This window comes from Epinephelus fuscoguttatus, linkage group LG20 (genome assembly GCF_011397635.1).
Source record: "Epinephelus fuscoguttatus linkage group LG20, E.fuscoguttatus.final_Chr_v1".
NCBI classification, from domain to species: Eukaryota; Metazoa; Chordata; class Actinopteri; order Perciformes; family Serranidae; genus Epinephelus; species Epinephelus fuscoguttatus.
This window is the reverse complement of record NC_064771.1, coordinates 15515671-15531036: the sequence shown is the minus strand read 5'-3', so window position 1 is coordinate 15531036 and position 15366 is coordinate 15515671. Positions and strand designations below refer to the sequence as shown.

Here is a 15366-nt window from a genome sequence, read left to right as displayed (position 1 = left end):
CCATGGCGTTCCTCAGAGGTTACAAACACGCTAAGCTGACTGAGGCTCTGCAGACACAGACAGCAGAAAGGCCTCACACACCTAACTAAAGGTAAAAGTTCCTCAGTGAATGTAGAAAATCATCGGAACACATAGGCCCAACAGGTCCAACAGCCTGTTAGCGTTTAGCATGCTAGCCACACCCAGAATGCACCTGTTGTCGTGTTTGATTTGGGTCACTCCGCTGCTCGCCGGGTGATGAATCAAATCAGTTACCATCATTAATTAGGGCAAGTACAACCTTTTTATTAATATAGTCGACGTAGGCTAAAGCTGTACTAACTATAACTACACCCCACACAGACAGTTCTTCATGCGGTTGCAGTGTTGTTCAGCTCTATCCCGGCGGGGTGTCACACCTGTTCCGTACCTCTCGCGCTCCAATATCAAGGCTGGCCATGAAGCCCCGCCCACTGTCACTGATTGGCGGGACGTTTCACGGTCGTCTTACATTCCATGTTACTATTGGCTAAACTAAATGTATATCATAATGATAATGCATTGTCACGTTTTATTTCTTCTGTAAAGATTTAAATAAAGTTTCGAATCTTTTACAAAAACTAAGTGACGCAAACCTTAACAAATCTACATTAATGCATATTGCAGATTAACTTAAAAAAGTCTATAACTGATGTGAATGTGTAGTTTTAGGCTAGTAGATAATAAAAAAAAATGAATTAAAAGAAATCCATGATACACCTTATCTGAGCTTGACAGCCCTTATTGTTCAATAAAAATCTGGCTCAAAGGACCGATGTCAAATCAAGTTAATTTTATTTATATAGTATCAAAAAACAGAAGTTATCTCAGGACACTCATATAACCTGCAGCACCATTGATTTAACCCTTTGAAACCTGGAGCGACATCACTTTTCTTGTGATGCTTTCAAACGTTATTTAAATTCCATTTAAACCTTTGGATCTTCAGCTAATTGGTGCGATTTCTTCCAGAAACATGGGGGGAAAGGCAATGAGCAACTTGGTAAGAAATGTCCCACAAATTGTTAAAAAAAAATAAATAAATAAATAAATTGTTTTTTGTTTGGTTTGGGTTTTTTTTTTTTTTTTTTGAAAAAAGACAAAAGTTAGGTAAAAATTATACTCGATTATTATTATTATTATTATTATTATTATTATTATTATTATTATTATTATTATCATCATCATCATCATCATCATTGTAATTTTGAGTACTTTTTTTCAATTTCAGTTGCCATTTATTTATTTATTTTTACTTTACTTTTTAATTTTTTACTGGCATCATTAATATTGAAATTTTTAAAGCAAGGTATTATTAGCTTATTTGTTGCTATGTTGTTTTGACATACTGCTACTGTGCTAGCCCTGCTATAACAACCCCTCTGTCCACTGAAACATCATCATCTGTATCAGCTCAAGCAAAAAAATTATCTGTCCCTGTATGTGTATTCAGATACAGGACCTGAAGTGGGTGTGGCTTTTACCGGAAGTTCCATTAAATCGGGCAGATGTTGTCTTCTCTAACCTTATATTCATTGGCAATAAAATTGTTGTGCCTTTAATGCTTCAGATTGATTTAATATTGGCATATAATTCATTATGAAATATATTTCCACATCCTCGTACTGTAGCCCACTTTTCATCTAGCTATCTATCTTTAGTTTTATTTTTATCTAAGTTTTATGAAGTCTCTGAAACCCCATCACCACCCTGTTAACTGGGAAACATTCAATCAAACAACTGACAAAAAGGTTCATAAATGCAAAGATTCAGTTTTGCTTTGTAAATAGGAACAATTATCAATAATGATGTATATAAAAATATCCTTCAGTTGAAGGAAATAATCTTAAATTCCAATGATGCTGCATTTGCATTTATTAATATTTTGACTGTGTTTTTGAAATAGAGGAAATTAACATAGACTACAGCTAAAAACTACAGAATTAAGCTTCATTTTGATTTATAGATGGCAGAGGTTTAAAAGATATCCAGCTGCCACATCAGGCTTTTTGTCTGGCTGCCGGGAACTATGATGTGCGCGGTAGATCGATCCACCCGCAGTCGTTGGCGAGTTTGGTAAGGCTTAATAGAAAATTGGGTTCGTATCGGGTGGATGGGTCAAAACGTGACAAAGCAGTGTTCTGAGTTATCAATAATTTACAAAAACATTGCGTGCAATAGTCCACCTTCCCCCCCTGTCCGGCTATGGGACCTGTGTCTGTTATCTCATTCTTCCCTCATTTCCTGTTATCTCTCCACACTCAGCAATCCAATAAAGGCATAAAAATGTCCCTGAAGTAATAAAATAATAATATAAATGATGAGTAAACTGAACTTTGTGTCTAAAATCTGTAGAGTGCACATTTAAAACCTCAACTTGATGAGCTGGCCCATGTTGATAAAGTTGTTATCCAGGTAAAGTCAACACTTCAAAATCATAGCCAACTCAAACAGGGTACAACCTGTAATTGGCTAAATTAAGGATAGTCTGATAGCAGGGGATATGAGATAGACTCTTTATTTCATTTCCTCAGTAAAAACCAATAACAATACATCATAGTGACGCATGATGCACATGTTGCACCGTCAATCTCTTCAACCAAGCATGATCCAGACACGCATAAAAAGCGATTATAATTAAACTTGTCAGGTTACAGTTGTTACAGAAACCTGGTTGGCTTATTATATATCCCATCAAGGTGATCCACAGCAATCAAGGTATCGTATTTCTGGGCTCATCAGAATCAAAGCTCTCTAAAGAAGGCCCATGCAAATGACTACACGTGCTGTGCATCACTTGAAATGTCATATAAGATTATAGATTGACAACGAAACACTTAAGGAGTCACATATTTAAAGGTGAAATGTATGAGGTTAACACCAGACTCAACACCTGCACTGAGTCACCAGCAGTGAGGAGTGCAAACACCGATATGGCCCACCGAACTGCTCCCCTGCGTCTCATGGAAATACAGTGTTGTGTCATTACGGGAGCTCTTTGTGACTAAACCATTTCATATGCAAATGTTGTGCCTCTGATTTCTTTTGATTTGGCACTCCATGTTAGCCGTGGGTTATATGTGCGCACGAGGGGCTGTTCAGGTGTAATTGCCTTTCAGGCCTAATTGTCCCGGGGCTTTTCTTGCTTTTAGAAGCACCTGTGTGTGGATCAAAGCATTTGATTGTCATTTGTGTGTGTCAGCTTTGTTTCGAGTGGGCGTCCTTACAGCGCATGGATTGTTAAGTAATAGCCTCTCAAAAAATTTCTATAGCAGGAGTTCTTTCATTAGAACAGAGCATTTAAGTTACTAAAAAATCATAAAAAGGTTTAGTAACAGTGTTATCATCTCCGGAGATGGAAAATGAAGAACCCTACTGACATATCGCATAATCAAAAATGTACAAATATTGACATTACTCAGGCTTTGACATGCAACACATTTCATACATATTCCACTGCACTTGAAATGTCAACTGTCCATTTGCAGGCTTTCATAGATAATAGCCACTTTTTTCATTATCTGCTTGACCCCTGACTGTTAATGTTACATGCAACTTTCAGTACTCTAGTCTTAATATACAGATCTGAGGTCAGAGGTCACATCGGTGTCGTGTCCCAGCTTCATAAATCAAGAAGGAGCTGCCCAAGTCAGTTGGCTAACCAATAAAGCACTCGCTTCAAAGCATATGGTCATATTTGCAAAGCATCAGTCAAAGACCCTGCACGCCTGCATGTCCTGCCCTCCTCCTCCTCCTCCTCCTCGGTCATATCAAAGAAGCACGTGCACGTCACGAGGATATAATTAGACCAGTGGCAATCCTGCTATCTAATAAAAATGGTAATGAAAGGTGAGCATGTCAAATGTAAATATTTAAGCTTTAATATTATTGAACATGCGAGGCTTTCTTAGAATTTGGCTTGTATATCATTGTATGACATCTTAGCTCCAACCATGGATGTAGATTTTTTGTGTGTGCAACATATGCAACCCCACCCACCCGAAAAAAACACATGGAGGTAGAAGAGGAGTTTTATTTTGACAAAATTAGAGACATTTACACCATAAATTGATGCAGAGGACCCCCTTGTCCCCCGTTTAAACCTACACACTTGGCTCCACCTGTAGAACAACAGAAGGAACACAGTGTTCAATTGATTCATCAAATATTGAATGTGTAATAACCGCAAAGTACTTGATACCTGAGCTGAAAAGAGACATCCTATTGAAATATATCAAATCTGGGTGTTTCCAAATGCCATGTAGACGTGTGTTATCGTGTTTGGGAGGGGAGGAGTTGAGCAGCGTGGCGTGCATTGGTATAAATGCACCCTGGGTACAGTTGGCGCAGACAGAATAGCACTGAATCACATCTGCACCATATCATCTTTGAATTTATTTTAAGCTGCTTTGATTGAGGAGATACAGAAGCAAAGCCAAGAGATGGATAAGTGGAAGATTCAGCTTGTTGTTGTGACTTTTTGTGCTTTGGTGCAAATCGATCAGGCACTGTCTTCCAGTGCGGAAGAGGAGAGAGGGTTGCCCAAAGAGTGGCAGGTAAATATTTACAATTCTAAACCAATTCCCTATTTCCTTTTTTGTTTTTTGAGTATTTTTGTTTAGTCAAAAATAAATGAAGACAGTAAATGCATGTAACTATTAAAATAAAAATGTAACTACCTACTAAAATTAGGTAAAACAGTGCACCTGTTCATTTCTGTGTGGCACAATCCCAATATTATTTTTTTAACTACAAAAAATATATCAAAAGTGTGGATTTTTCCTGGCAGGATGAATCACTGGAGGCAGGTCTGATCCACCCAATGGCCACTCTGATGAAAAGATCTAACGCCCTTCGCTTCTATGGACTCATGGGGAAACGCTCAGGTGGCCTTTAATCTCATCTATGCATGACAAAGTTTTTAAATGTCCCCTTTTCTAGAGCTGTGGTTTGGGGTGGTACATGACTATAAATACATTTCTGATTTTGGTTTCTTTTTTCCCTTTAGGAATAAAGAAACCTTCCAATGCAGACAGACGTAAGTAGCTTGATGTTACTTTCAGACTCACTGGTGTCATGGAGGGTATACGCAGATATACAGCCACCTCTTTCTGGCTGTTTACCCACATTATCAGCCAAAGGCGATTGGAATATATGGGAGAGCAGCCTGTACCAACCTCCTCCTCCACAGTAACCTTAGCAACTTTAGTATAATTATTGCATTACAACCACAAAACTGCTTCTTTGTAAGTGTGATCTTTCTCACATTTGTAGGAAAAAAAGTGTTCATAGGTCTGATGGGAAGAAGCATTTCCAGTGGCGGTGAGCACAAACACCAACACTCGTGTCAAAATATCAAAGCAGCTTTATTGATATTAAAAATATCAAATTGCTAATACACATTTAACAGCTATGATTCCAATTGCAAGGCAAATACAGTCCCACTGAAATGTTGAGTTGAAAGGTTTTCTGTTTATTACAGAATCTCTAACCAGGAGGATTCCACCTGCGACAACCACTGCGATCGATGTTTCGGAGAAACCACTCAAGCAAGGTATGATTGTATCAGTATAAAAACCTGAGGTTGTTTTATTTCTATGTGCATTCTTACAGTGGTATTGTCATTTTTTTTTATCATATTCTGAGCAAATTAAAAATATCTATAATTCATTATTTCCATTGTTTGGCAGGTTCATCAGAGGAATGGGTCCAAATCCTGTATTGATGGAGCTGGAAAAAAAAGTACACATTATTAAGATCTATACAATTTTACACCAACCAAAGACGTTACCATACATCGTACTCCTCAAAATACACTCTGCTTACTGATCAATTCATGCTAACAATTATTGTGTTAATCCCAAAACAAACAAACAAACAAAAAAAAAAAACATCTACCATCTTCAAAAACGCACATTTCTTAAAGGAAATAAAAATAACAGCCTGTAAATGCTGCTAAAGGTATGTATTATTTTGCATGAGCAAAGCAAAAACATTCATGTTATCCACCACACTGGACCATTTATCGTTTAACATTCAAAGCTTAGTAGATGTAGGCAGTTTTAAAACAGGACAAAGATTCTCTGCTGTTAATTGACAATGTTAAAGTCAACAATCATTGGACTTGGAACGTATGGAGCTTAAAAGTCTAAAGGAAAGTAAAATATAAAAGTAAAAAAAAAAAAAAAAAGTTCAGTTACAAATAAAGCAGGGTAAAATCATGAAAGAAAGAATGGACACTGGTCTTTGTTGACAGTTCGTAGGTCGAGGCTACTTGTGGCTGGTGAGGCTGGAGGTGAGTTCATTCAGTAGCCTGAGGATCTTAGTGCTTATGTCCCTTTGGGAGGCGTCCATTTTAGTGAGCTCGGGTCGATGGTTTTATTGCTATTGCCGCGCTTGATCTCCTTCGCTTTCCACTCGTCTATCAGGTCCTAGGAGGGAGAAAAAGAACAAACTTGGCTGTCAAATAGGGTGATTACATTCACGCAAAGCTGCATTACTATCATTTATAACAGGAAAAATACATTAGGAGTATCATCATCACAGTAATGTCTTAGAATTTGGTCCAATATTTACTGAAATATACAAAACAACATCAGAAAACGTCCAAGTTAAAGGATAACTTCAACATTTTTCAATCTGGATCATATTTTCCTGTCAGAGACTGAACAGTTTTTGAAACTGGTCCAGTACTGAGGGAGCGGGCAGCGGCCAGCAGCCACACAACAGACTGTGATGGAAGCACACAAGACAGTTGAACACCATTGTCCACTAAAGTGGTTATTTTCATTTTTCATTCACAGACAGGCTCAGATTGTTATTGTAAGAGGCTGAAGTGTCTCTTTACCTTTCACTTGATTTGGTCAGTATATTATTGCCTCATTAAGCAGAAGTCTCCTTCTGAAATATCACAAAATGTCACTTGTTGCAGGAGAACAACAGTGGAAATGTGAGCTTTGGAGAGAGTATAATAACTGGAGTAGTTTATAGTAAATGTAGTTTAGTGTTATCTTAAAGATATTCAATATGGTGGATGATTATTTACCCCATTTCAATGAGGCTTTTGAATGTGACCTCTACCCGTATTTCTGTAACCCGGAGTATATGTATGAAGGGACGGTATAATATGATCTATGATATATATTCATTATATTTTACGTCTATATTTGCCCTTCCTATACATCAAGGAGAAACCTGTGGCAATAAATGAAGATAGTAATGTTAGTTACTGTATGAACCCCTGTACACAGTCTTTTTTTAATAAGATAATCATCTCTCATTCCCACAGCTGGGAAATTTGCTGTGTTACAGCAGCAAAGGGGACAGTGTAATAACAACAAGCATCAACAAGATGTAAACATACACTAAAATACATTTTCTATAAACTACTCCAGTTATTATACTCTCTCAAAATCTCACTCGTTTTCCACTGTTGTCTGCAACAAGTGACATCTCGTGATATTTCAGAAGGACACTTCTGCTTAATGAGGCAATAATAAACAGACCAGATCAAGTGAAAGGTAAAGAGACACTTGAGCCCCTTATAATAACAATCTGATCCTGAGTGTGTGCTGAAAGTAATCACTTTAATGGACATAGAGTGATGGTGTTCAGTTGCCCCGTGTGCTTCCATCACAGCCTGTTGTGTGTGGCATATTAAGTTATCCTTAATATGATTTGTATGACTAGTAGAGAAAATTAAAGTACTTTAGAATTAACTTTTCAGTTGCATATGAGGATTCTGTCGACATGATCTATTAAAATGAACATTTTGTTTTTGTAAAATTATTTAGAGAAATGATAACTCAACAGTAAAAAACAACAGACAATCTGAACAGGCCAATGGGCCGTCATCTTACCTGTCGCTTCAACACCAAGTGCTTTCCCTTCCAATATTTGAGCATCTGGAGAGACTGCAGGGTGCTCACAATGTCCACCGGATTAACTGCAGTTTCCTGACTGATCTCTGCGGATCCACAAATATTACAACAGTAAATATGTTGTGTATAAGCATGTTTATGTTCAAAGATGATCTTTTTATGTGTTAATAAAGCTTTCTCAACCAAGCTACATGTTACAAACATTTTGTATTTTATCTTAAAGGAGCTGTATATGACATTCAGAGCATATCTGTGATTCAGAGTCTGAGCCAGAATTGTCTGCACACGGCTCTCAACATGGAGGTGGCTTAGCTGGTGGCTCACAGCTAACAGTGATAACAGCGCAAACAGTAGAGCTGCAATTATTGATTGATTAGTTGTCAACAATTAAATGAATCTCCAACTAACTTAGTAATTGATTAATCCGTTTAAGTAAAATTTAAAGGAAAAAAAAATATCAAAATTCTGATTACAACCTCTTAAATGTGAACACTCTGGTTTCTTTACTCCTCTATGACAGTAAACTGACTATCTTTGGGTTGTGGACAAACAGGACATCTGAGGATGGCATCTTGGGCTTTGGGAAACACTGATCAACTAATTGATTAATGGAGAAAATAACTGACAGATTAACTGAAAAAATGAAAATAATACTTTAGTTGCAGTCCGAGCAAACGGTGCTGACAATTGCAAAAGTGCTGATCTGCGGGGAACTGGAGGTTGGGCGTTAGAGTTCTGTGACAACACAGTCCCGCCTCCAGGTCAGGACGACGCTGTCAGCAATAATCGGTATACGAGGACAGAGAGGTGGAGATGAGCTAACCAGTAGGATGCACACATGCACTAATGTGAATGCAACTTGACCAGCTACAACAACAAAGAACAGAGAAGCTCAGATTGCAAAAGACACAGGGAGCGTGACTTCATTCTCTGCTCGGGACACCGTTACTCCACCGTATCTTTACACAGAAAACAGTTGTTTGCTGCTTTATCAGTGCTCTGAAGGTCATACACAGAACCTTTAACAGTGGCAGAGCAAGGCATGCGGGCCACCTGCTTGAGCTGTGAGCTGTATCCTCACTCACCTTTGATGGAGATCTCCTTGCCTTGGAAATTGTACATGTATCTTAGTAACACTTCCTTCCAGTAGCTACGGTAACTGATGAGGCCAAGGTCAGACAGAGGCCTCTCTGGTGAGCCAACCTTCTCTTCCACTTTGGACAGCAGGTAGCCTAAACAAAACACACAAGATGGTCAGCAAGAGCAGTTTAGAAAAGCACATTCAAACTATATTTCAGTATGGTCTGAAAAGAGACAGTGATAACATTTAGATAATACTGATTTTATCCGAAAAATGCCAAAAATCCTAACAATTAAAACACACAATTTAATCAATAAATCTGGGATGACAAATATTGCAGTGGCTCATGCATCATACACACAAAATGCACACTGTGCTTTACCTAATGCTATTACAAGTGGAGATATATAGGGGAGACATAAAGTTACAAAGGCTGCAACTAATGATTATTTTCATTTTTGATTAATCTGCAAATAGAGTGACACAGGACAAAGTTCTAAAACCCAGAAATGAGTTTGCATTTACCCTTTATGTTTACTTGTCTCAAAGTCAATGGGTTTTTGGTTAGATGCCAGAAATAGTGTCTGTGGTTAACACAAGCCTAAGGGGGCTTTCACGTTTTGTTCTAAGTCATAAAATGTGTCTGCAAATACACATCATGAACTTTGAAGCGTCTTCAAAAGGAGGCTACTAACAAGTGGCTAAATGAGACTACAGAATGCCCACGCAATGCCGGTGGTGATGGTAGGTCACGCGACCATAGTGTAGTTTGTTTATAGTCTAATGTTATAGCTTTTTACTTCTGGCGATTGCATTAAGGCTTCAATAATTGTAAAAGTGGTGTTCATTTGTGAAGATTATCTTTTTGAACAAAACATGTAAGTAGTCAGTTTACCACAGAACTTATTTGTTGTAGTGATCCAAATTTTAATGGAAAAATCCTGTTGGCTTTTTGATGAGGGAACTGGTGCAATACTAACTTTCACATCGGCCTAAAGAAAAACATCACATCACTGGGGCACTCTATAATTGTCATGATTAATTTTGCCAACAAAATGTCAGAAAAAGTGAAACGTGCCATGCTGTGTAATTTTCCTGAGCCCTAGGTGACGTCTTCAAGTGTTATGTTTTATCAGACCAACAGTCAGGGTTCCCACACATTTTCATGGACAAAATTTCCAGACTTTTCCATGACTTTTCAAGGACCAAAGAAAGAATATGTTTTCTTGCATTAGCCCTGCATTTTCAAACATATGAGATTCAAACTCTATTTAAACTTCATTTCAGCTAGCTGGCATACAGGAGGGGAGAGACAAACCTAGGGAGACAATGACGAAACGTACGCGATGGTAAACAAAACACTGTCACGCGTCGACACATTACATTGAAAACTACAAAAAATTAGTTTGCAATTATGTTATATTATGTGGAAGGTTATCCATGGACAATTATTGTAACAATTTCATTATATACAACAAATTTCCATGACTTTTCCAAAATGGTCAAAGATTTTTAATAATTACGTGACTTTTCCAGGCCTGGACAATGCTGTGAAATTCTATGACTTCTCCAGGTTTTCCATGACTGTGGGAACCCTGAACAGTCCAAAAATCCACAGCTACTCAGTTTATTATCATGTATCACTGAAGATGGATCAAGAGGCACGAAACAAGCAAAGTTTTAGCTTTTTTGCTTAAAAAATGACGATGAAAATAGTTGCCAATTAATTTTCTGTCGATCGACTGATTGTTGCAGCTCTACAAACAACTGTCTCATTCAATATAGTGCTAACGCTCTGGATAGTAATTTATTAATTAAAACTTAGACAAATTATGCAATTCATTAAACAAGCAAGAACCAATTTCAGATAAAACTCATTTTTCCTTCATATACCTAAATATTTTTTGAGATTTTAGTCTTTTTAATTTTATCATACTCCACCAGGACTTTTTTTAAGCACAGAAATAAAAATAAATAACTTTACAAAAGTAAATAAATATAAACATTTTACACTGAGTATTCCTACTGTTAGAGCAGTCAGCACTTATGATTGTGATTTTGGCTCAATAAACAATTGACAAAATAATGGAAAAATCAGTAAAAAATATACATACTGAAGTCGATGAGCATCTTGCCAAAGCCCTGCCTCATGTACTGTGGCATTGTCAGGATGCAGGATACGTTGTAGTTGAGGAAGGAATTCTTCTCCTGGAAGTGATTAAAAAAAAAAAGAAAAAAACTCCAGCTGTATCTGTATACAAATTTAATTTATACAATATCCAATTTTTTGATACTGTATTTACACACACCATAAATCTACACTTGTTTTCCATATACCTTTGAAAAGTATCCCACTAAATGGCAGCCAGTGTTGTCAGCCTCAGTCATGACGTAGAAGAGAAAAGGCTCCACGTCATAATAGAGCGTTTTGTGGTCCAAGAAGAGCTTGGCGAGTAAACACAGGTTCTGGCAGTAGATCTGGGGAGAAAATGGCGCTCAATCTCTTGCTTCATTTATTGTCTTAAAAGTAAAATGTCACTGTCCCAATATCAACAAAACCAGAAGGAGTCAAGATTTTAAAGTCTGAGTCGCCTACCTTATTCTTTTTGCCATCTACTTCAAACACAGATATTCCCCCCTTTCTGTACACCTCATCTCCTGGAGGGTGCTTCCACACACACTTGGCCTAAAAAGACACATAATAAATGCACATCAGTGTTATTTTAAAAAAAACCCTAAGTAGCATGTACACATGTAGTAAATAGATATATAAATATGACTTGAAAATTTCGGTCTCTGGCTCTCACCATGTGTCGCCTCAGAATGGTCTGGCTCTTCATGTACTTGAGGCAGAATTCACAGACATAGAGGCGACCCAGGCGTGCATACTCCTCAGGGTAGGGCGAATGGTACCAGGTGTCCAGCTCATAGCGGCCAAACAGGATGGTCTTTATCATGTTACTGCCTTCGGTGATCTGACCTTGGATCCGCAGCTTCTCCTGCAGGTGGGAAGATACGTGATAAGATTGTTTTAATATATGAAATCTTATCTCAAGAGTGACACTGATGGGAGATATCAAACAGCCCATTACCAGATCTTCAGATGCACGGGCCTGGGCTTTTCTAAAGAGCTCCAGATCGTATTCACTGGTGATGTTCTCTAGCAGAGGCTCTCTGGTGTTGCTGTGTGTTTGCCGATGCTCCTTTGGGCCAGAACAGAAAGAGGAATGGAGGTAAGAAAATATAACTTCCATTATACAAATATAAAAATGAAGTTGTCATATGTTACGTGATGTACCATGTGCTTTTCCTTCTGCTCCTTCTGAAGGCCAGAGTTTCGCCCCTTCCTCATCTCAGCCACCTGCTCTTTGTATTTGCTCTGTTTTGATGTTGGTGTCTGAAAATCGAGACAGAAATACATTAACTTTCATTGTTACTGTATTAACCAATTATATAATGTGAGGTCCTACATAACATTCATGTTCTTCCTGTGGGATAGTGAACACAACTGATATGATGCCAATCATTGCAAAAAGAAGCTACCTGATGACGAGTTGCATGGCGCGAGTTGTTTTCTTCCTGACTCTTCACCTCCTCCTCTTGCTTCTCACGGCTGATGGCTTTCACCTGAAATGAAGAGGAAGATGCAGCTCAAACTGTCAAATATTTTTTCCCATGCAGCTAGGTCTTAGTAACTTATAGTAATTTTAATTATATCTTTAAAAGTTATTTCTGAGATACTCACCTTGCATTCATCAGCAGAGAGATTGTGGTAAAGAGGGCAACCTGACACAGCAAAATGACGTTCATGTTTTCCTGTAAGGTGACCTGGGCAAATTGAGAAAAGACAGTAATGTATATGAATACAGAGACATTATGTGCAGGATGCCACTGAGTACAAATCAAATACATAATGTTCATGTAAAGAGTCAGAGACCCTTGATGAACCTATACATTTTCAAAAGGGCAGGGGTTTTACCAAGTGAATTGCATCCTGGCGTAGGGCATTTCATGTTGAAGTTATACGTCTCGTGACAGCGGCGGCGCTTGGGTCGATGAGAGAGGTCCTTATCTGAGTCTCTGTTAGCTTGATCTTTGGCCTGGCTCTCATCGTGGGAGGCATTGGGGCTGGAGATGTCCAGCTCAGACTCAGAGGAGGGGGCGTTTCCTGTGGGCGTCAATGGTGGAGATTCATCCTGGTCTGCAGCTCGCTTCAAGTCGGGAGTATCTAAAGTAAAGAGAGTCAAACCATCATGTTTACTAAACAGTGAAGATGGTGTGCATTGTAGAAACTTTGTATTGTATTTAAAGGATAATGGCCAACCCTGAGAACTTTGGCTAAGGCGAGTAGAGGCTCTGGTGAGGCGCTGTCTCTTGGGCATGTTTCCATCACTTTCTGAACTGTTGGTTTGTTCTCTCTCAGCGGAGGAGTCAGAGTCTTCAGTTCCATCTGAACCACTCCCGACCATGTGTCTCTATCAGGGGGGGGAAACTTAAAATGAGAGGCATCCTATACAAATTCTGTAATCATGGATCACAAATGTAAAGGCTGATGTGCCATTGCAAGTGTCAGTGATGTACATTAGACATGACAATAGGAGTCTGCCCTGCAGAGCACAATCAATGAGGTTAGCTTGCTATTGAGGGCTGATTTGGATAAATAAAACCAGCATCCCAAAATCTGGGACAACGAAATGCTTGTGTATCAAGAGCTCTGCCTATCGGTTTGCCCGCTGTTTCTATCCAGCTAACTCTAAAATTATTACTGGAGAGAAAAGGCCACAGCTGCTAGCTCGCTGCTAGCTGCATTTGTGGTATGGTAAACAGCTGTGATTAACACTTCCACCACAGTTAGCATTTGCGTCTTTTAGAAGAACAGCTGACGTATTCAAATAATGTAGCAGCTGATAGCCATTGTAGTGCCTACATATAGCCTAGTTAGCACCTCAGCAACCTAATAATATTGTTAGCTTCGCGTGTAATGCTAGCTAAACTGTCCTCTTTTTCATACGGCTAATAGACGGTGGTACCAAACTCCATTAACAAATCTTGCATTTTAAGATGTTGTGGTTGTTGGTGCTTCCGTTAATGTGCCTATTTACATATTATAGAAATAATACAGGTTAATATGGTCTCATGGTTAGTTCGGCACACATATAACCCACAAAGCAACGTCGATTATCATTAAATACCCGAGTTAAAGTTTTAGATATGGCTTAGCTTCTCGTTGCCGCCCATCAAAGTGTAGTTGTCCTACTTTAACGATAACTGAAAATTTTGATAAACGTAAACCATGACAACAAGCGTAAATACAGTTTAAAAACAACACAATTGTTAAAGGCAGTTTGATAGACTGGAGGTATGTAAAACAAATGCAATGTTTTGGCATGCTCAATTGTCAACTTATTGAATGGAATATGGTGGAACATTCGCCTCATCCGGAGAGTGAAGCTAACTAAGCTAACGTTACCCTCTTGTGCGACCTACATTTGTTCCTACCTGTCGTCTACGAGGCATTTTCAGCTTGGTGAGCGGTACTTCCTGCGGGTTAGTAGTCACAAATGGTAAAATCCCCCAAACGTTGGACAAAAAGACGAAAGGAAACTATTTATTGATTTTTTTTTGGGCAGAAGTTTGTATGTACACAGCGTTGCCTGGGTCTCACCCGCCGCATTCCCCGCACTGACAGAGTAGAGAATAGCACTTCCGGTGAGAGTCTGTGAAGAGTGAGCCGCCACACCAGCAGGGGGCGACTCTGTGCCGCACTGCTATGGGCACCCACAGCAGTGCAGCATCGAGTCACTAGTAATCTAGTAGCTACTAAATGAAGATTAGTAATCTAATCTAGATTTAGGTTAGCAGGACCTTTTACAATAGAGTGTCTGCATTCAAATTTGCACCTTACTTTTCTAATGAATAGGCCATAAAACACTGTCTCTAAATCAGACAAAAATATCAAGAAACTAGGTCTTCTTGAGCATTCAACTTTATCTAATGGGTTAAATGTTTAGGTTCTATGTAAGTGTTGTTGTTGGTCAAACTAAGACCACCCTTAGGTGCATAGATGGATTGGACACAGATCCTGCAAAATATCACTCAAATTAACATGTAGCCTACTGACCAGGAAAAGACATAAAGACCACAAAGAGTTGCAAAGGAACAGAGAGAGTAGTTACAAAAACAACCATAAAGAGACACACAATTACTAAAGAGACACTAAATGAAAATGGCACAGAATTATCTCAAATAGACACAAAATTACTACAAAAAAGTTGGGAAACAACCCCAAAAAAAGGCACAAAATGACTACAGAGAGATACGAAAGAATAAAAAAATAAATAAATGACAGCAAGGAAATACAAAGTAACTACAAATAAAGGCAATACA

General features: G+C 38.5%; 2 protein-coding genes across 4 annotated transcripts; one reads left to right on the top strand and one right to left on the bottom strand.

Annotated features, from left to right (window-relative positions):
- Positions 1-24: 24 nt before the first annotated feature.
- Positions 25-6208, top strand: si:ch211-131k2.2 (uncharacterized). Of its 2 annotated transcripts, XM_049563191.1 has the most exons (6): positions 25-91; positions 4423-4574; positions 4808-4904; positions 5027-5056; positions 5293-5340; positions 5501-6208. In XM_049563191.1, exons 2-6 carry the CDS (start codon positions 4461-4463, stop codon positions 5590-5592), a joined length of 381 nt encoding a protein of 126 aa, XP_049419148.1. In that variant the 5' UTR covers positions 25-91; positions 4423-4460; the 3' UTR covers positions 5593-6208. The 2 variants fall into 2 exon arrangements, with proteins under 2 accessions (XP_049419148.1, XP_049419147.1); XM_049563190.1 differs by lacking the exon at positions 25-91 and having other exon boundaries at positions 4386-4574.
- Positions 5391-14684, bottom strand: kat7b (K(lysine) acetyltransferase 7b). 2 transcript variants are annotated; one of them, XM_049563187.1, is made up of 14 exons: positions 14479-14684; positions 13304-13454; positions 12959-13207; positions 12725-12807; positions 12523-12606; positions 12278-12376; positions 12072-12182; positions 11787-11978; positions 11576-11665; positions 11317-11457; positions 11094-11187; positions 8984-9130; positions 7878-7984; positions 5393-6449 (listed from the first exon to the last, which is right to left on the bottom strand). In XM_049563187.1, exons 1-14 carry the CDS (start codon positions 14494-14496, stop codon positions 6348-6350), a joined length of 1668 nt encoding a protein of 555 aa, XP_049419144.1. In that variant the 5' UTR covers positions 14497-14684; the 3' UTR covers positions 5393-6347. The 2 variants fall into 2 exon arrangements, with proteins under 2 accessions (XP_049419143.1, XP_049419144.1); XM_049563186.1 differs by having other exon boundaries at positions 5391-6449; positions 11787-12182.
- Between the last annotated feature and the right edge of the window lie 682 nt (positions 14685-15366).

Bases quoted from the DNA above. Each gene is read 5' to 3' on its own strand.
- kat7b (XM_049563186.1), bottom strand. The intron at 13,208-13,303 runs GTTGGCCATTAT...TCTTTACTTTAG, and splicing joins CCTTAGCCAAAGTTCTCAGG to ATACTCCCGACTTGAAGCGA. The intron at 12,377-12,522 runs GTAGCTTCTTTT...CTCGATTTTCAG, and splicing joins GCCATGCAACTCGTCATCAG to ACACCAACATCAAAACAGAG.
- si:ch211-131k2.2 (XM_049563191.1), top strand. From the start codon at position 4,461: ATGGATAAGTGGAAGATTCAGCTTGTTGTTGTGACTTTTTGTGCTTTG. The intron at 5,057-5,292 runs GTAAGTAGCTTG...TCACATTTGTAG, and splicing joins ACCTTCCAATGCAGACAGAC to GAAAAAAAGTGTTCATAGGT. The intron at 5,341-5,500 runs GTGAGCACAAAC...TGTTTATTACAG, and splicing joins AAGAAGCATTTCCAGTGGCG to AATCTCTAACCAGGAGGATT.